Consider the following 21,940-nt stretch of genomic DNA (forward strand, 5'->3'; position numbering starts at 1 on the left):
CATCACTCCCGTCCCTCCCTCATCATCCCCTCCCTCCCTCCCTCATCACTCCCTCCCTCCTTAACTCCTCCCTCTCTTCCTCCCTCCTCACGCCCTCTCTCCAAATCTCCCTCCCTCCTCATTCCCTCCCTTCTCACCCCTCTCCCTCCTCACTCTTTGCTTCCCTCCTCGCCCTCTCCCTCCTCCTCAGCACCCTCACTACCACACACCCTCCCACTCTGTCCAAATTGGAGTTATCCTCTGGCGTCACCGTCTCAACAGTCTGCCTTTCGTTTTTTTAAAAAACTAAACCACGTCAGTCCCACAAAGATAACTCCCTCCCCTCCCTGGCTTATAAATAGCAGCTCCTGCGAAGCAGCAGCGAGTCTGTCTCCCAAAAAGAAGCAGGTTCAGTTCCAGGAGCAGCAGCTGGAACCAGCACGGGTAGGAATCCTTTTAGCTTCTCCTGTGAGTGTGTGGGGGGATCTGTGTCTGCAAAACTCTTGTTTGGTGGTCAGTAAATCAGCTTTATTTATTATAAAACAAGTATTCTAATTATATTGATTATAAGTAATATAATCTGTTATATTCTTCATTTATATGAAGAAAGTTCTGATATTCTAGAAACATTTTAGTGGGGTGAATATTTAGAAATTGGGCTTCCTCGACTAATAGAGAATTGTAATGCTGGGGGAAATCGCTAACTTATTTTCGTCAAGAAATAATTGTCAACATCCCTAACCCTTGTAATGATTTCTCCCCCTAACTTTTTGGCATTGAAGTTGTACTTCTCTCAACATGAAATTCTGAACCGGGTTTAAGTTGAGGTTATTTCAGAAGATGGAGTTAGAAAGTGTTGGCTTGTTAAGTGAAGTTTGGAAACTGGTCCTCTTTTCCCCTGAGCTTGGACAGAGTCTTTGGAGCTTTCATTCGCAGCAAGGTGGAAGCAGAAACGATTGTGGAACAACATCGAATCAGTGGGAGGGAGGGGGAGAGAAATTGCTTCCTTTAAGTAACTCAGCTGAGAATTTCACCGGGCTTGTCACCACTCTGTAACATATGCACTGTATTTTATTCCATCGAAAAGCTAAGGTTTTGAGTTGATTTTATTAGTGTAGGCTTACATTAACACTGCAATGCAGTTACTGTGAAAATCCCACACAATCGCCCGTTCGGGTACACTGAGGGAGAATCTAGCATGGCCAAGGACCTCAGGAGTGAACAAATTGAAAAGGATAACTTGAACTGAGTTGACTATTATCAAAGAATCTGAAACCTCCCCCCTCCCCCCCCCCCCACTGGTCTTTATCAGTCTCTCTTTTGCCTACTTTTCTGTTTGTTCCCCTTTCACCCACCACTAAGTTGTCAGCCATGTCCAGGCAGGGTGCTGCCTGGCTTGCAGCCTGGGTGAGCAGCGAGGTGTGGAGGGAGCTCTGGGTGCTGTTGTGAGCAGTGGAATTCGATTACCTAGCTGACTGTAATCAGTCAGGTAATCGAACTGACTGACTACACAAAAGACAAGTTGTGTGAGGATTATTCCCCCCTCAGTGCCTGGGGTTAGCATCAGAGGAGCGATCTTAGCCACTTAGGACAGGTCTCTGCCTGTATTTGAGTCAGCTCAACCCCAAGCTGTCTTTTCCTAAGGCTTTGGCTGGGCTCACTGTCCGGTAAGTGATCCTTAGACTTTTTTTTTGGGGGGGGGGGGTTTAGTCAAGTCTGTTTTACCCAGTGTCTGGTGAAACTCATCTCCACATCCACTGAGTTCTGCTATTGGCGATTTTTTAAAAAACAAATTACTGGATAACCTCACTACCTGTCCAATTTTCAAAATGATCTGTGCAGATGAGGGAGACAATACAATCTATCTGGTCATAAATTCTACTGTTCCATCCTCTCTATTCTGCCGAGGAAGCTTGGGTTATATATATAAATTCTATATTGATATATAGAATATTTCAGCAGGTGGGTTGAAAGAAGCCAGGGGTGGACCATTCAGGAATTCGATTACGCAGCTGACTGGGTAATCAAACTTACTGACCACCACACAAAAGACAAGTTAGAAGTTGAGATATGGTTCTTCACAATTCTTAACTATTGTTATTTGCCGGTTAAGGACATATAGAGATCCCTGGGCTTGAGCCCATCTCAACTGATGTGATGGAGTTGCTAAAATGTTGGATGTAAATCCAGACACACAGGGAAGATCAGAATTGTGCGAGGTTCTTTCCGCCCCGCACCACCCACCCCCATTCCACTTCCCAATTCAACAATCTGCGTCTATTCACCAATATAAGCAACGAAATGAACACTTTCCAATAAAGCGAGTAAAATCCGTCTGTTCTCAGCCTCTTGTCTAAGATCGAGTCCAAGATCAGGTGCAACGCCTGATCTTGTCAGCTTGGGTGTTGTTTATCTCTCTTTGTGGGGACCCTGAATTGCATTTAATTTGAATCTTTTTTTGGAGCAAGCGAGGAATGGATTAAGGGTCCACTTGGCACATTAGCTTTGTTAACTTAATTTCAGCAAAACGCAATCTGTTCAATTGAATTTAATCATTGCAGCAAATCCCGTTTTTAATGTTGAAAGGGATTTCTTTGGCACAGGCCATTTTCTGCTGGGCTATTGTAATTATCAAGTGATTTACTATAAACCCCATCAAACGCTGTATTTTCCAAAAAGACGCTTTCCGGAAAGAGCAGGAACTAATGAAGCAGCAACATCACCTTAACTTAGATCTTACAGACAGGGAAAATAGAATGTCAGCCCAGCTAGGCAACAAGACCGCACACCACGCAGATCCTCTCCACAGTAAAACTCCCCAGGTACCTTCCCACTGCAGATGAAAGAGATGAAACATCTATACTTTTACATAATATAAAAACAATATACTGTGGATGCTGGAATCTGCAACAAAAACAGAAAATTCTGGAAAATCTCTTGACAGCATCTGTGGAGAGAGAATAGAGCCAACATTTCAAGTCTGGATGACCTTTAGTCAGGGCTCAAGGCAAAGAAAATAGGATGAGATTTATACTCTAAGGGTAAGGGGGTGAGGGGGGGGTGCTGTTGTGTAATTAACTAAGATGTCATCGACAAAAAGACAAAGGGAATTTAAATTGTGGTGATAAAGGCTGAGAATGGTGCTAATAGCGTCCATTAAAGGAATCGGAATGTGGGCATGGCAGAACGAAGGTGCAGAGCGTCAAAGGACAACCTGAGGAATGTGGCAGGTAGTCCTAGTGGGGTGGGGGGAACAAGATTTAGAAGTGGACAAATGAAACAATGGAAGAAATTAAAATTAAAAATATACTTTCACCTTCTCCCTTCCCAGGGCGACAAACACTCCTACAGGTGAAACAGCAATCTACTGTCACTTCTTTCAATGTTAGTGTACTGTATTGATGGCTCAGGATGCACCCTCTTTCACAAGGGGCAAACCAAATTCAGATTGGGTGATCATTTTGTGGAACAAATCGATAGAGAGCATGTCCCCCGGGTTGTGATCGCTTGTAGTTTTAATTTCCAACCCCCCCCCCCCCACCCCCCCCCCCCCCTGCAACCAGCCATCAATATTTATCATAATTTGCAAATTATACACATTCGCCACTATCCTGCACAGACATATTGAAGATATAAACTACAAATAACAGGAATATAATACTGCAGCTCTTATGGCAAGTGAAGGATTTATCTAAATTTTGTGGCACAATTTCTCTCATTCCCCTTGTTCTAATATCACAGAATAATTTATTTGAAGTAAATATTTGGACACTTTAGTGCCATGCTGAAGATCAGTATTCGCACAGGATGGTTTTATTTACACTTTTGCAAATAAATGTATTTTTAAATATGCAAACTCGTGTCTTAGTCCTCGTCCTCTGAAACTGTTCTATTAAAGCTTGATGTAATCTCAAAGGACAGCACCCCATCGCTCAGACAGACACTTCACTGTCTTCTAGACTCAACGCTGAATTCAACACTTCCAGGTGATAACCACTACCCCATTATTGTGGACAGCTGTTGTTGGCAATGATTCTGCGGTTGCCATTTACGCCTCCTCTAATCATAGAATCCCTACAGTGCAGAAGAAAGTCATTCGGCCTATTAAGCCTGCACTGACAACAATCCCACCAAGGCGTTATCCCTGCAACCCCCCCGTATTCACTCTGATGCTAAAGGGGCAATTTTGCATGGCCAATCCACCTAACCTGCACATTTTTGGAATGTGGGAAGAAACCGGAACACCCGGAGGAACACACGGGGAGAATGTGCATACTCCACACAGACAGTGACCCGAGGCCGGAATTGAACCCAGATTCCTGGCGCTGTGAGGCAACACTGCTAACCACTGTGCCACCATGCTGCCCCCTAAACTCTGCTATTTACACCTCCTCTAGACCCTGCCATTTATACCACCTCTAGACCATTTATCTTGCACCATTTACCCCTCCGCAGTGCTGGTATAAGGCATTAACCTGAAATATTAACTGTTTCTCTTTCGACATGTAGATGTAGTCTGACCTTGCTGAGAGTTTCCAACATTTTCTGGTTTTTATTTCAGATTTTCAGCATTGGCAGCATTTTGCCTTTGTGCCACCAGAAGTATTCACACCTGCTCAGAGAAAATGTTCTGCCTGCAATGTTGTCTTATGTTTTCAATGTTAGGACAGGTTTCACTGAGTGCTTTGTGGTGTCTTCACTCTGCATCTACTGGTGAAATATCCGCCCTTTCGGTTACATTGTTAGACAAAGGCAGGAAATGAAGGATAACATGGATTCATACCTGTGGGTCCTCACTGTGTGTCCGGATCATTGCTCGCTTGTCCCCTACTAGTGATATACTTTCAGCCAACTCATCTATCTCGATGGTCATGCTGCAATGCAGAATGTTACACAAATTGGTCAATTCAGTGTGTAAAATGGAATTAAGCTAATGACCTGTTGAGATCCATTCCAGGAAGCATTGCTGTACATTTTCACACCAAGCAAGCAATGGCCCTTCAACAGCTAATTTGGAGATGGCTTGCACATCACCTTGGCCATTGTATTTTCTGCATAGGTTTGTGCTAACTCGGTGTTGCTGTACAAGAGTTAGATTTGGCATTTAGAATCATAGAATCCCTACAGTGCAGAATGAGGCCATTTGACCCATCAAGTCTGCACCAACTCACCAACAGAACATCTAACCCAGTCCCACCACCTGTCCAATACCCGTAACCCCATACATTTATCCTGCTAATCCCCCTAACCTACATGTCTAAGGGGTAATTTAGCTTGGCCAATCCACCCAACCTGCACATCTTTGGAGTGTGGGAGGAAACTGGAGCACCCGGAGGAAACCTACGCAGATACAGGGAGAATGTGCAAACTCCGCACAGACAGTGACCCAAGCTGGGAATCGAACCCAGGTTCCTGGCGCTGTGAGGCAGCGGTGCTAACCACTGTGCTACCGTGCCGCAATTTAGTAATTGAAAATCTGGCCAGTTGTTTGAACAGTTTAAATAGATGTTGCATTCTATTAAGGCAAGTTCCTCTTGTGGGACCTTGCTCATTGGAGACACCTTAAGAAATTTCATTGTGTTTTTCCAAGGTTTTTTATGGTATTTGAGGCACTGGGAGAGGGGCAGTGTCATTTATTCTGCATTTAACACATCGGCATCTGACATCACTTGCTGTTGATGCCCTTTGCTGAAAATATTCCAATCCCTTGTGTTTCAAAGAACTTAGAAAATACAGAGAAAACAGCCAGCCCTATGTTGTAAAGTCACATTCAAGGATTGAATCAAACTGATACTTACAGGCTTGTCTAACTTGGCTGATAAATTAGAATAATAAAATCTAAACTTAACTACCTTCAAATAACAATTCAGGTTTTAAGAATTTTTTTTTATTCATTCGTGGGACATGGGCGTCACTGGCTGGCCAGCATTTATTGCCCATCCCTAGTTGCCCTTGAGAAGGCGGAGGTGAGCTGCCTTCTTGAATCGCTGCAGTCCATGTGCTGTGGGTTGACCCACAATGCCTTTCGAGGGAATTCCAGGATTTTGACCCAGCGACTGCGAAGGAACGGTGATATATTTTCAAGTCAGGATGGTGAGCGGCTTGGAGGGGAACTTGCAGCTGGTGGTGTTCCCATGTATCTGCTGCCCTTGTCCTTCCAGATGGAAGTGGTCATGGGTTTGGACTATCTCAATCTTCCAGGTGTAGTGTTTATAAAAGGCTGTTGTAGGGGAGATAGCCTCTGATGACAAAAATATTTGTAGCAAATAATATTAGTGAGCAAAGATGTGCGGGTTAGGTGGATTGGCTATGCTAAATTGCTCCTTAGTATTAGGGGGATTGGTAGAGTAAATACATGGGGTTACGGGTGAGGGCTTGGTTGGGATAGTTGTCGGTGCAGGCTCAATGGGCTGAATGGCCTCTTTCTGCACTGTAGCGATTCTATAAATTAATTCAATTACTCAGTAAATGTTAGCTGTTATTATCTGCTGTGTTTATCGTTAACCCCAATTTCTCCTTGATTGTGAATGCTTCCCATTTGCGATGGGCTAAGAGTTTGACTGCTTAAGACTGATGTGTACCTGATCGAGGTTTCACTGCAGCTTGTCCATATTTCCTCTCATTCCAGCTATGAACAGTGGAATCTGTGTGTGCGTGTTTCTCTTGGTTCTCTCCTCGGGCTGCACTGGCAGACTCATCAATGGGTCTGACAATGGTGGTCCACTCGGAAGTGAGCTGAAGCAAAGCGTTGACATGCACCAGAGGCAAGTCCGGGAAGCCCAGTCCACTGACCAGGTGAAACCCTTCCACAGCAGCGAGCAAAGAGCCAACTTGGGAGCCCTGCTCACAGAATACCTCCAGCAGGTCAGGAAAGGTGAGTTACACCAACTGCAAAGTCAAACTGCCAACTTGCTAGGAGGTCAACACTTTCTGCAACTGCTTACAGAGTGCAAGCAATTTAACATATAAATGATGGGGCTTTTGTATATTTTACCATGTAGATCACCAGATATGTCATTACAACAAATCAATAGAACTCAACAGCTCAGAACATCCGGTCCCCAGATCGTTGGAGACTGGACACATCTCAAAAGTTACTCCTCGAGACTCCTTGGGAATCCTGATGCAATGGCTACATGGGAATTTTCCAAGAATTTTGGACTTCCCGATGGGCAATTCCCGTCCATTCAGAACCCTCTGAAAAAGTCTCCTAATCTTAGAGTCTTGAGAGTTTGGACAATTTCAACATGCTTACCTGGATAGTTTCCCGAGAAATATTAAGCTGAAAAATCCTAGTTTAACTCCAGGGTAACAATGTAATTGAACCCTGTGACTCCTCCCCCGACCCTCCACACCTGTCCCCTGACCTCACATTACTCACCCTACCCTCTTACCTCTCACACACTCATTCACTAACACACTGAATGGCTATTGAAATGTCCTGAAACTTAAGCATCCTGAAAGATAGATCTGCATATTCAAACCAACTGATGGGACACCATTGGTTGGAGGTATTAGTTTGGCACATTATGTGGGGGGATTCTATGGCCTTGCTCATCGCAAACCCGTAAAATCCTGCCGAGGTCAACAGACCTTTTCATGGTCCGCCCCTTGCCCGCTCCGATTCCTGTGGCGGGAGGGAAGGTAAAATTCGGGCCTATAGCCGTTCTGTGGAGAAAACAGCAATCATTTTCTTTTTCTCCAGAATCTACCTTTGGACAGAGAATGCATTGCAATGATGAAAAATAATCAGATTAACACTTTAAACAACAGTGTTTTAGTCTTTGTTTAGCCAGTGGGCAGGGATTCGGGAATAATTCCAATGTTTGCCTTTGCCCCCTTGTGTGTTAATATTCACATTATCGGTTGATGCCTGTTTTTTGCTGCTCTCCTTTTGAGTTTTACAGAAGCATAGAACTGATATAATCCTGCCCTCTAAAATTCCTTTTTTTGTATGCTTATCTGGAAAAGGACAGTTGGACAAGTTTTCCTGACATTCCAACACCTAGCTACATCATATGCCAGGGCACCTCAAACAGGAACACATTGTTTGAAGCCTCGGATTAATCCGATCCATTACAAAAAGGTTGGAGACTTGGCTTTAAAACTTTGGTAACAATACGTTCAACACTAGGAGCCATGGTAGCACTGCTGCCTCACAGTGCCAGGGACCCGGGTTCGATTCCCAGCTTGGGTCACTGGCTGTATGGAGTTTGCACGTTCTCCCTGTGTCTGTGTGGGTTTCCTCCGGGTGCTCCGGTTTCCTCCCACAGTCCAAAGATGTGTGGATTGGCCATGATAAATTGTCCATTAGTGTCAGGAGGATTAGCAGGGTAAATGTATGGAATTACAGGGATAGGGCCAGGGTGGGATCGGTTACGGTGCAGGCTAAATGGGCCACGTGGCCTCCTTCTGCACTGTAAGGATTCTATGAGCCAACAAGAGTTCCACAATGCGACAGGTCCATTAAGAGTGGAGGAACACATGTATTTATATTTAATGCCTTCAGGACATTTTAAGGTGCCCTTCTCCCCATGAAAATGCACTGAATGCCAGCTTAGAAGCCACAATATCCAAGCATACAGGGGCTGGAATTCTCTGACCATTCACCCCCCAGCAAGGACGGAGAATTTGACGCTCAGCCAAATCTCCGTTCACTGCAGCGGGACCAGAAAACCCCGCTGGCGTGAACGGCCAGAGAATCTCTCCCAGGTTGTCTGCATGAACCAGGCATAATGTTCCTTGAATATATTAAAACCCCCCTCCTTCCAAATTTGCCATAAACTAGGTGGCTCATGGCCACACATTTTACAGGGTCTTACAGTGGAATAACCAATGGTCCCAAAGGGGGCAGTTGGATGCCAGCAATGAAAATGCAAGTTACCTTCCTTTTAATTACATAAATTTACGTGAAGCCAGTTGGAGTAACGAGTGCTCCTCTTGGCTGCTCAGGCTTGTCACTGCCTCTCTTCACCCCCCCCCCCCCAACAGTTCCCACCCCAGACTTACCTGCTAAGCTTTGCATAGAATCATAGAAATTTACACAATAATTCTGTTCGGTCCATCATGGCTGTCCCAGCTGAAAAACAGCTAGCCAAATACTTTGTAACAAGTTATAGAAAAAGCTTAATCATTCATATATTAATAGAATATGGAGGGGTATTGGCACTGGACTAGTAATCCAGAGACCCAGAGTAATGCTCTGGAGACCCAGGCTCAAATCCCACCATTGCATGAAACCATTGTCGATTGTTGTAAAAACCCATCTGGTTCACTAATGTCCTTTAGGGAAGGAAATTTGCCGTCCTTACCTGGTCTGGCCTATATGTGACTCCAGATTCACAGCAATGTGGTTGACTCTTAGCTGCCCCTCAAGGGCAATTAAGGAAGGGCAATAAATGCTGGCCCAGCCAGTAACACCCGTGTCCCATGAATAAATGAAAAAAAATCCAGCATTTCCAAGTAATTCTTTTAAATGTCGTGAGGACTTCTGCCTCTCCAATCCTTTTTCAGACAGTGAAGTCCAGACCCCTGACACCTTCTGGATAAAATGATTGCCCCTCAACTTCCCTCTATTCCTTCCACCAGGTACTTTAGACAGCAGCTTGCCTATTGGACCAGTTGACATTGCTGAGGCACCAACGAATGAACTGCATCAAGAAGCCTGATTGGCATCTCTAGTTCATCAGTTTATGTGGATGAGTTCCAGCAATTTCCAACTTGCCTTAGCTGTTGTCTTCAAGCATGCATCTCCTTCGTAAAGCCTGCTTTGTGTCAGTTTCCAGCCATAAAACCTATTTTTCAGCCAGAAAATCGAATGACTCAATCAGTCCAGACCAGAGTCACAGAGTTTTGCAGCACAACAGAAGGCCCTTCGGTCCAATGTGTCTGGAAACCATTAAGCACCTATCTATTCTAATCCCATTTTCCAGCACTAGGTCCATAGCCTTGTATGCTATGGCATTTCAACTGCTCCTCTAAATGCTTCTTAAATGTGAGGGTTCCCGCCTCTACCACCCTTTCAGGCAGTGAGTTCCAGGCTCCCACCACCCTCTGGGTGAAAAACATTTTCCTCAAATCCCCTCTAAATCTCCTGCCCCTTACCTTAAATCTATGTCCCCTGGTTATTGACCCCCTTTACTAAGGGGAAAAGTGTCTTCCTATCTACCCTAACTATGTCCCTCATACTTTTGTACACTGCAATCAAGTCTCAGCCTTCTCTGCTCTGAGGAAAACAACCTCAGTCTAACCATCCTCTCTTCATAACTCAAACGCTCCAGCCCAGGCAACATCCTGGTGAATCTCCTCTGCACCCTTTCAAGTGCAATCACATCCTTCCTATAGTGTGGCGACCAGAACGGCACACGGTACTCCAGCTGTGGTGGACGATGCAGTACAAAGGAAGGAGCAGGTGTTGTGTATCCATCAAACACTTCCTCAATGTGTGATGGATGGAAACCCAGTGTGAGATGCGCTGCGGGTCTCTTTGCTGTACCCCCCGATGTCCACATGCAGAGAGGTATCGTCATGGGGGACAAGTTTCTGTTTCTAGATCCTCCCCTCCTCCTTTCTAAACAAGTGCCAAAGCTTTGGGTGGCACGCTGGCACAGTGGTTAGTATTGCTGCCTCACAGTAAGAAGTTTAACAACACCAGGTTAAAGTCCAACAGGTTTATTTGGTAGCAACAGCCACACAAGCTTTCGGAGCTCTAAGCCCCTTCTTCAGGTGAGTGGGAATTCTGTTCACAAACAGAAAATAACACGCCTCACAGTGCCAGGGACCCAGGTTCGATTCCCAGCTTAGAATCCCTACAGGATTCAGCCCATCGAGTCTGCACCGACCACAATCCCACCCGGGCCCTATCCCCATAACCCCACCTATTTACCCTGCTAATCCCCCTGACACCAAGGGGAAATTTAGCATAGCCAATCAACCTGTGAGGCAGCAATGCTAACCACTGCGCCACGGTACCGCCCCTATGTTTGGGTGAGTGGAGTCTGCACATTCTCCCCGTGTCTGCGTGGGTTTCCTCTGGGTGCTCCGGTTTCCTCCAACAGTCCAAAAGATGTGCTGGTTAGGTGCATTGGCCGTACTAAAATTCTCCCTCAGTGTACCCGAACAGGCGCTGAAGTGTGGCAACTAGGGGATTTTCACAGTAACTTCAGTGCAGTGTTAATGTAAGCCTACTTGTGAAACTAATAAATAAACTTTAATTTCTCTTCCCTGCGACAGAATTGCCATGAAATACTGTGTTGTGAAGTCATTTGCTTCCATTAAAGTAAAACAACTAACATGTTTGATATGGAATCCTACTGCCATTTTCAAAGTATCTTTGCAATCAAAAGGCTTTCCCGTTTGAACGATGAAAGAGTAGCTTGTTTCTATTGACGCTAAATACGTGACTGAATTACAATTGCACCATCTGGTTAGGACTAAGTAATTTTTGTTTTTTATGTTAGCAAATTGTGAATGCAATTTTCTGGATCGTAAACGCATGACTAATCTGCTTGATATTTCTGACAGCATACAAAGTCATGAAATAATTGGATATCTTTTGCTCGGAAGTACTGGGCACAAATGCTTCCAGAATTCTAGCTTTTGGAGCTTTTAATTAAAAATAGACAAAAATACCATTTTGGAGAAGGTGAACACTTTTTATATTCTAACAAAAACGTTAATTTTGTTTTTAAGAAGTCACTCATAATTTAAACATCTGACAGCCTGTTTAGGAGAAGACTGATTCTACATGGCTTTGAAATATGGGCAATTTAAAATTAAATTATACCAGAAAAATTGTACCGGATAGGAAAAAAATGATATAATCTATAAATCGATAGCGTCTCAAGTTAAAATAAGTAGATAAATCTCAGGAATAAACTTCTGTTTTACAGGCACAGGACAAATCTTGAATACAGGAGTGAAGCCAAACCTAAGATGAAGAGGATAGATTAATTATTGAAACAATTCTAATTTATAGTCTTCTGATTAAAAATAAATACTGCTTATCTTTAACTGGTGTACACATACTAGCTGTTTTAACTACTTAATCTGCGTTCAATTTTAGATAGCTGTTAATGACAAAAAGGACAAATTAAAGAGTGTGCATTATTAACAAGGATTTACAAAGGGGCCATTTTTCCCCCACGTCTGTGGCCACCTATGTACATTGTAATATGGCCGCTCTCTCTGCCAATGTAAGTCCTTAGGAAAATTTATGTTTCTAAGGTCCAAAAACATATCTAATATTTCTGAAGGTAAGATTAAAATAAGCTGTGAATCTAATCTCCACAGCTGTTGGTCAATAGACTAAATCCATCCCACATAGAATCTTGAAGTTGGTCGACCCCTCAGCCTGTCCCCGTGCCCGCCTGTCCCTAGGCAGGCACTGCTAAAACTGTTAGGCAATATGGTATAAGCCGTTACGTGTTAGCATGTTAATTCCCTCAAAATACAGCATATTTTATGAAATATTTGACCAGCTCTTCCAGCATGTCCTCTCTCCTACAAAATTCTCCACTTATTACTCCCCCCTCTAACCACACGGTTGAAGAGTGATCTGCTTCACCGAACCACTTGCTTCTCGATTTACCTTCTCCTTTTCAAGTTTGGAGTCGTGAACCGTGGCCTTTGGTCTTTCACCTAAGGTTCGCAAATAGAAACAGTACCTGGCGGCTGGGAGTTGTTTTGTAATGGATTCTCTCATCTCGATTACAGTTTTTCATATTAGAGAATCATCGCTTCCCCTCTGCTTTGATTACAGTGGTTCAGATTGAGAAATCACTGTACAGGAGCAGCCTGGACCTTATCACACTGACATGTGGTCTTGGCATTCTCATTTGCCGTGTTACAGTATGTATTTATGCATCGGATTATTTGTAAGAAAGGATATCTCATCCCTACATTGCAGAGGGGGCCCAATTGGCCCATCAAGCCTGCACCAACAACTATCAAACCCAGGCCCTGTCCCCGTAACCCCACATATTTGCCCTGCTAATCCCCCTGATACTAAGGGGCAATTTTGCATGGCTAATCCAGCTAACCTGCACATCTTTGGACTGTGGGAGGAATCCGGAGCACCCATAGGAAACCCATGCAGACACGGGGAGAACATGCAAACTCCACACAGACAGTGACCCAAGGCCGGAACCAAATCTGGGTCCCTGGCATTGTGAGGCAGCAGTGCTAACCACTGTGCCGCCCATATTTCACACCTAACGTACAGACTCAAGATTAAACATGCCTGTGTTGTGGCAACAAATAATTTATCACTGACGCTTGCCTGATATTAACTGTCTAAGTGAATGGGTTTTAATTGAGTTAAAACCTTGTCTAACCTTCAGCACTCTGAAGCAAGATACCACAGAGTTAGATTAAAACAATTAATTCAATTAAAACCTGGTCTAATCTGCGACACTCTGAAGCAAGGTACCACAGAGTTAGATTAAATCAATACATCAGGCTATTCTCATACAACATTGCCTTTTATTTCCCATCCTGTTCCTCTAACAGTTTCCGATCAAGGCCGTTGATTGAGTCAAATTGTAATGCGGTAAATTCAAGACTAACTAGGGACATGGCTGAGCTCCTTAAATTATTTCAGCCATTAACTTTCCTGCTGGTTAATAGACTTGAAATGAGCAGGGTTTGAATCCAAGTGCAAGTGGTGAAAGTCTGCTAAACCGTTAACCCATCACATTTCCCCACCTCTTTTGATTGCCTCTAAACTATAGGACCGAGAAGAGAAATGTCTTGGCCTCAAATGGTTGTGAACAGTTAGAATTCTTTACTCCAGAGTACTGGATGCTTATTCATCTAGTGTCTTCAAGACCATAAAACCATAAGACATGGGAGCAGAATTAGGCCACTCGGCCCATCGAGTCTGCTCCGCCATTCAATCATGGCTGATATTTTTCTCATCTCCATTCTCCTGCCTTTTCCCCATAACCCCTGATCCCCTTATTAATCAAGAACCTATCTATCTCTGTCTTAAAGACACTGAATGACCTGGCCTCCACAGCCTTCTGCGGCAAAGAGTCCCACACGTTCACCACTCTCCGGCTGAAGAAATTCCTCCTCATCTCTGCTTCAAAGGATCGTTCTTTTAGCCTGAGGTTGTGCCCTCTGGTTCTAGTTTTTCCTACTAGTGGAAAGATCCTCACCACGTCCACTCTATCCAGGCCTCGCAGTATCCTGCAAATTTCAATAAGATTCCCCCCTCATTCTTCTGAACTCCAACGAGTACAAACCCAGAGTCCTCAACCATTCCTCATACAACAAGAGAGAGGTGGATAGATTTAAAGGTGCCCAGGGACTATGGGGAATAATGTGGGGAAGGTGGACTTGAGTTGAAAGATTGGCTAATAATCCTGTTGAATGACGGAGCGGGTTCGAAGGGTTAAATGGCCTGCTCCTGTAATTTGGATTAAGTACAGCATACTGCAGATCTAGTTTCATTGTTTGTTTTTCCCAGGTTCTTTGGGTAGAGGCACCCTCATGGGACCCAAATTGCGGAACCTGGATCCCAACCACAGGATAAGCGATCGGGATTACGTGGGATGGATGGATTTCGGTCGGCGCAGTGCGGAAGAATATGAATATTCAGCGTAAACAAAACACACATTCCCACTTCTGTACAAATGAAAAACTTTAATTTGGTGTTTTAAGAATTCGTGTTTTAAATTCTATTTACTATGGTACTTAATGTGAACTTGTTTGTAAGATTGTATGATGCAATATATTGATATATATGCAGGATTTTGCAGAATCGTCTGGTTAAGTCCAGTTTCTTATTAATACAAAAATGATACAAGGTTAAAATAATTCAGCATCTCATCTGTCAACGTTCAGTACATCACAATAAAAGGAGCAAAACAGAAACTTTGTTTAATGTTTTAATAATCTGTAATAAAGAAAATGGACACACAGGATGGGTGAGAGGGTGGAACAGTAGGTAGTACTGCTCCCTCAGAACGCCAGGGACCTGGGTTGGATTCCAGCCTCGATTGTCTGTGTGGGGTATTTTTTGCTCAAAGATGAGGGTTATTATGAGTCTTGGGGAAAAGAAATGTTTCCCTATTCGCCATCCATTGAGAACATCAAACTCCCTCTCGATCAAGTATAATACAGACTCAGTCTCAAGGTCCTCTATTCTCTCTCTCTGCCTCTGAACACTCCCAACTATATCACTGGGACATGTTCCCCTTTGATGTAGTGCCAAAGATGATCTGTTTCAGAATAGCTCTGAGAGCAGGAAGGAGGAACAAAGATGAACACTGTAGAACCATTAGAACAAAGAACAGTACAGCACAGGAACAGGCCCTTCGGCCCTCCAAACCTGTGCCGATCATGATGTCCAAACCAAACTAAAAAAAAAGCCTTCTACTCATACTCTGTCTGTATCCCTCGATTCTCTCCCTATCCACGTACCCATCCAAATGCCTCTTGAATGTTGCTAATGTGCCCACTTCCACCACCTCCTCTGGCAGCTCATTCCAGGCTCCCACTGCTCTCTGCGTTAAAAATATCCCTCGCACATCTCCCTTAAACTTTCCCCCTCTTACATTGAACCTGTGCCCTCTTGCAATTGACACTTCCACCCAAGGGAAAAAACCTCTGACCATCCACCATGTCTCTGCCTCTCATCATTTTGTGGACCTCTATCAGGTCTCCCCTCAGCCTCCATCTTTCCAGTGAAAACAATCCTAATTTATTCAACCTCTCCTCATAGCCAACATCCTCGAGACCAGGCAACATCCTGGTGAACCTTCTTTGCACTCCCTCCAAAGCTTCCATGTCCTACTGGTAGTGTGACCAGAACTGCACGCAATGCTCCAAATGCGGCCTAAGGTTTTATATAGCTGCAACATGATTTGCCAACTTTTGTACTCAATGCCCCGGCTGATGAAGGCCAGCATGCCCTATGCCTTCTTAATCACCTTGGCCACCTCTGTTGCCACTTTTAGGGAACTGTGGACCTGCACACACAGATACCTCTATGTTAATGTTCCTAAGGGTTCTGCCATTTACAATATAATTCACACCCAAATTTGATCCTCCAAAATGCATCACTTTGCATTTGTCCAGATTAAACTCCATCTGTCTTTTCTGTGCCCAAGTCTCCAATCCTGTTGCATCCTCTGACAATCCCCCGCACTATCAGCAACTCCACCAATCTTTGCCTCATCTGCAAACTTACTAATCAGATTCCCTACATTTTCCTCCAGATCATTTATATATACTACAAACAACAGAGGTCCCAGCGCTGATCCCTGCGGACTAGCTACAGATCTCCATTCTGAAAAACATCCTTCCATCACTACTCTATGTCTTCTGTGACCAAGCCAGTTCTGTATCCATCTAGCCAGCCCACACCGAATCCCTTGCTATTTTAGTTTTTGTACCAGTCTGCCACGTGGGACCTTGTCAAACACCTTACTAAAGTCCATATAAACTAAAAAAGAGAAAATGCTGGAAAATCTCAGCCAGTCTGGCAGCATCTGTAAGGAGAGAAAAGAGCTGACACTTCAAGTCCAAATGACCCTTTGTCAAAGCTAAAAGGCATAGAAAGTGGGAGATATTTATACTGCAGGGTGAGGGACTGAAAGATGAGTTATAGTCACAGAATCCAGCGGAAAAGGCTGCTAATGGCAGTCCATAGAAATATAAACTACATCCACAGCCCTTCCCTCATCAATTATCTTTGTCACCTCTTCAGAAAACTCAATCAAGTTGGTGAGACATGACCTTCCCCGTACAAAATCCTGCCTGTCACTAACTGGTCCATTTTCTTCCAAATGTGCATAGATCCTGTCCCTCAGTATCTTCTCCAAAAGCTTCCCCGCCACTCACACCAGGCTCATTGGCCTATAATTTCCTGGATGATCCCTGCTTCCTTTCTTAAACAAGGGAACAACATTGGCTATTCTCCAGTCCTCTGGACTCGCCTGTGGTCAAAGAGGATGTGAAGATATCTATTAAGGCCCCAGCTATTTCTTCCCTTGCCTCCCACAGTAACCTGGGATAGATCCCATCCGGCCCTGGGGATTTAATGCAACTTATGATACTCAACACTTCCTCCTACAATATACTGACATTCTCCAGAGCGTTCCCACACCTATCCCTGACCTCAACATCCATCATATCCTTTTCCTTGGTGAATGCTGATACAAAGTACTCATTAAGAATCTCACCCACTTCCTGTGGCTCCACGCATAACTTCCCTCCATTGTCTTTGAGTGGGCCTACTCTTTCCCTTGCTACCCTCCTACTCCTAATGTATGCACAAAAAGCTTTGGGATTCTCCTTGACCTTGCACAGATTAACTCCTGGCATTATAACAGAGGGAAGGGCATTGGCAAAACAACTGAAGAAATTGTGCCAAGATTGAGGGACTTCAGTTTTATGCAGACAGATTTGATTTGATTTATTATTGTCACATGTATTAACATTCAGTGAAAAGTATTGTTTCTTCCGCGCTATACAGACAAAGCTTACCGCTCATAAAGAAGGAAAGGAGAGGGTGCAGAATGTAGTGTTACCGTCATAGCTAGGATGTAGAGAAAGATCAACTTAATAATTAAAGCATTGTTAGAGAGTTTAAAAGAGTTAGAATGAAGTTTTAGAAGCATAGAACGCGAGTAAAGGATAGAATTAGAAGGTATGCTAGGCACAGCTTGCAAGAAGTCGCCTCGCTCCGGCGCCATCTTGAAAAAGAAATTGATTGGAAAAGCCAGGATTTTTCTCCTCAAGGGGAATGTTGAGAGAGGACATCATGAGGGGTTGAGACAGAATACATGGAAAGAAACTGTTCAGCAAAGCGTTTGATAAGGTTCCCCATGGTAAGCTTTTGCAGAAAATACGGACACGTGGGATTGAGGGTGATTTCTTGGTTTGGATCAGGAATTGGCTAGCTGGAAGAAAACAGAGGGTGGTGGTTGATGGGAAATATTCATCCTGGAGTTCAGTTACTAGTGGTGTACCGCAAGGATCTGTTTTAGGGCCACTGCTGTTTGTCATTTTTATTAATGACCTGGATGAGGGCGTAGAAGGATGGGTTAGTAAATTTGTGGATGACACTAAAGTCGGTGGAGTTGTCGACAGTGCAGAGGGAAGTGACAGGTTACAGAGGGACATAGATAAGCTGCAGAGCTGGGCTGAGAGGTGGAAAATGGAGTTTAATGCGGAAAAGTGCGAAGTGATTCACTTTGGAAGGAGTAACAGGAATACAGAGTACTGGGCTAATGGTAAGATACTTGGTAGTGTGGATGAACAGAGGGATCTGGGTGCCCATGTGCATAGATCCCTGAAAGTTGGCACCCAGGTTGATAGGGTTGTTAAGAAGGCGTACGGTGTGTTAGCTTTTATTGGTAGAGGGATTGAGTTTCGGAGCCAGGAGGTCATGTTGCAACTGTACAAAACTCTGGTGCGGCCGCACTTGGAGTATTGCGTACAGTTCTGGTCGCCGCATTATAGGAAGGATGTGGAAGTGTTGGAAAGGGTGCAGAGGAGATTTACCAGGATGTTGCCTGGTATGGTGGGAAAATCGTATGAGGAAAGGCTGAGGGGCTTGAGGTTGTTTTAGTTAGAGAGAAGGTTAAGAGGTGACATAATAGAGGCATACAAGATGATCAGAGGATTAGATAGGGTGGATAGTGAGAGCCTTTTTCCTCGGATGGTGATGGCTAACACTAGGGGACATAGCTTTAAATTGAGGGGTGATAGATATAGGACAGATGTCAGAGGTAGGTTCTTTACTCAGAGAGTAGTAAGGGCATGGAATGCCCTGCCTGCAGCAGTAGTAGACTCGTCAACATTAAGAGCATTCAAATGGTTATTGGATAAACATATGGATGATATTGGAATAGTGTAGGTTAGATGGGCTTTAGATTGGTTTCACTGGTCGGCGCAACATCGAGGGCCGAAGGGCCTGTACTGCGCTGTAATGTTCTATGTCCCCACTGGCGGAGTGGTCAAGAACTGATGGACAACAATGAGAAACGATTATGAAGCTAGTGGTTATGATCTGGAATGCACTGGCTGAAGGAGTAGTGGAGGCAAATTCAACTGTGGCTTTTAAAAGGGAATGTGATAAGTGCCCGAAGAGTGAACAAAAATATAATGGGGCCAAAGGGGGAGGATGAGTGCTGGTGGGAATGGAGGGGCTGATGGGGGGGGGGGGGGGGGGGGGGGGGGGGGGGGGGGGGCGGGGGGAGTTTGGGAGGCAAGGATGGTGGTGTGAAGGGTGGCACAAGGAGGCAGGGATTTGTAGGGGGCAGGGTACAGCTAAAGCTCTGCTGCAAAGGGCCAGCACAGACTCAATGGGTCAAATGGCCTCCTGCGGTGCTGTATCCAATTTGTTTGATTCTAAGGTGGCTGAACCAAGTAAGCTGTGCTGAGTGACAACTGCAATGCTTGCATTCAATCAACCACAACTATGTACTGACCTTGGTTAGAGTTGCCTGGTGCCATATTGGATTGAGTTCTGTCTCACCATTTCATAAGATATAGGAGCAGAATTAGGCCATTCGACCCATCGAGTCTGCTCTGCCATTCGATCATGGTTGATATGCTCCTCATCCCCATTTTCCTGCCTTCTCCCCATAACCCTTCAACCCATTACCAATTAAAAATCTGTCTAATTCCTCCTTAAATTTACCCACTGTCCCGGCACCCACCGCACTTTGGGGGAGCGAATTCCACAGATTCACAACCCTTTGGGAGAAGTAGTTTCTCCTCAACTCTGTTTTAAATTTGCTACCCCTTATCCTAAGACTATGACCTCTCCCAATGTTGGAAGCAGCCACTTTCACCTCTTCTCTGGCACTGAAATCAGATAACAATCAAGGTTGTGGTGAGATTGAGCAGAATCAGCTTTGGCAATCCGGTGTTGCTTTGCTGATATTATTGCTCACATATTCCATCCCTTTGCTGATGATTCAGAGGAGGATGAAATGGTAACTGATTGGCTTTTGTTTCTTCTGTTTTATTCAGAAAAAAATTTATTTATCGGTTACAAGCAGACTTACATTAACTATGCAATGAAGTTACTGTGAAAATCCCCTAGTCGCCGCACTCCAGCACCTGTTCGGGCACATTGAGGGAGAATTTAGCATGACCAATCAGCCTAACCCGCACATCTTTGGACTGGGAGGAAACTGGAGCACCCGGAGGAAACCCACGCAGATATGGGGAGAATGTGCAGACCCAAGCTGGGAATCGAACCCGGACCCCTGGCACTATGAGGCAGCAGCGCTAACCACTGTGCCACCGTGCCGCCTATTGTTAATTGATCAATTGAATCTAAAGCTGAGCCAAAGTATCAGGTTCTGAAGGATGCTACATGACAACAAGACTCAAAAAAGGATATCCTCTCGTCAAGTATTGCATGTCAATATGTACTTAAACATACATTCCGCACAATTTAATTTCAGCATTCATGGGATGTGGGCATCATTGGCTAAACCAGCATTTATTGCCCATCCCTATTTGCCCCTGAGAAGGTGGTAATGAGCTGCCTTCCTGAACCGCTGCAGTCCATGTGGTGTAGATACACCCACAATGCTGTTAGGAAGGGAATTCCAGGATTTTGACCCAGCGACAGTGAAAGCGTGGCGTGGCGTGGAGGGGAACTTGCAAACCATGACATTCTCTTGTACCTGCTGTCCTGTTTCTTCCAGGCTATAGAGGTCACAGCTGGAAGCTGCTGTTGAAGGAGCCTTGGTGAGTTTCTGCAGTGCATTCTGAAGACGACGTGGTGCTGCTGCAGGTGCTGGAGTTATTAATGTTTAAGATGCTGGGTGGGTTGCCAATCAAGTGAGTTGCTTTGCCCTGGATGGTGTCGAGCTTCTTGAGTGTTGTTGGAGCTGCACCCATCCAGGCAAGGGGAAAGTATTCCCTCTCACTCCTGATAGTGAACAGGCTTCAGGGAGTTAGGAGGTGAGTTAATCAGTGTGGGATTCCTGGCCTCAGACCTGCACTTGTAGCCACAATATTTATATGGCTATAATTTGGCACAGGGTGGCACAGTCGTTAACACTGCTACCTCACAGCACCAGAGACCTGGGTTTGATTCCAGCCTTGGGTGACTATGTGGAGCTTGCACATTCTCCCTGTGTCTGCGTGGGTTTCCTCCGGGTGCTCTGGTTTCCTCCCGCAGTCCAAAGATGTGCAGATTAGATGGATTGGCCATGATAAATTGACCCACAGTGTTTTTTGAGAGTCGGTGCAGGTTCGATGGACCAAAAGGCCTCCTTCTGCACTGTAGGGCTTCTATGACTCGAGGGGGCAGAACGGTGGCACTGTGATTATAGTCCCCGCTGCCTCAGTGCCAGGGACCCGGGTTCAATTCCGACCTTGGGTGACTGTGTCTGCGTGGAGTTTGTACGTGAAGGGAAAGGTTTAATGTATTTTGTACCTAAAGGGAAAGGGTTAATGTATTTTGTACCTAGAGGGAAAGGGTTAATGTATTTTGTACCTAGAGGGAAAGGGTTAATGTATTTTGTATCTAAAAGGTTGAACTTTGTACTTAGAATGTATCACAAACATAACCCTTCATTGTGGCTAAACTCCTCAGGTTTATACTGCCTCTGACATTGATACAAGTTATTCATTCTTTAACTTTTTATTCTTATAACAATAGACAGTCAATGTGAATGTTAATTGTAAAGTTTTACCTTTTCTACAAGCTTGTGTGTGGTTTGAGGAAAGAAAGCAATTACGTGATGTGGAGTGCGATACGGCCGTTTGACGGGAAGACTCCCCGCGGGGACAGCTGCAATTGCACGGGTAACTTCAAAGGGGAAACCGCGGAAGAGCAGGAAGCCGGTGTTTACTTCGTGACCAGCAGTTGTGAATTGTACTTTTGAGTTGTGACTAGTCTGGAGTTTGCTTCGTGACTAGTATTGGGAGCTATGCTGTATATATATATATACCCACTTTTGTGTGTTCAGGGAGAACTTCGGCT

At 44.6% G+C, this 21,940-nt stretch overlaps 1 protein-coding gene across 1 annotated transcript; it reads left to right on the forward strand.

The window, feature by feature from the left end:
• The first annotated feature begins 368 nt into the window (after window positions 1–368).
• On the forward strand, window positions 369–14,846 carry ccka (cholecystokinin a). Its single transcript, XM_078229296.1, has 3 exons — window positions 369–423; window positions 6,608–6,853; window positions 14,450–14,846. Exons 2-3 carry the CDS (start codon window positions 6,610–6,612, stop codon window positions 14,584–14,586), a joined length of 381 nt encoding a protein of 126 aa, XP_078085422.1. The 5' UTR covers window positions 369–423; window positions 6,608–6,609; the 3' UTR covers window positions 14,587–14,846.
• The last annotated feature ends 7,094 nt before the right edge of the window (window positions 14,847–21,940 follow it).

Source organism: Mustelus asterias, chromosome 2 (genome assembly GCF_964213995.1).
Source record: "Mustelus asterias chromosome 2, sMusAst1.hap1.1, whole genome shotgun sequence".
Lineage (NCBI taxonomy): Eukaryota > Metazoa > Chordata > Chondrichthyes > Carcharhiniformes > Triakidae > Mustelus > Mustelus asterias.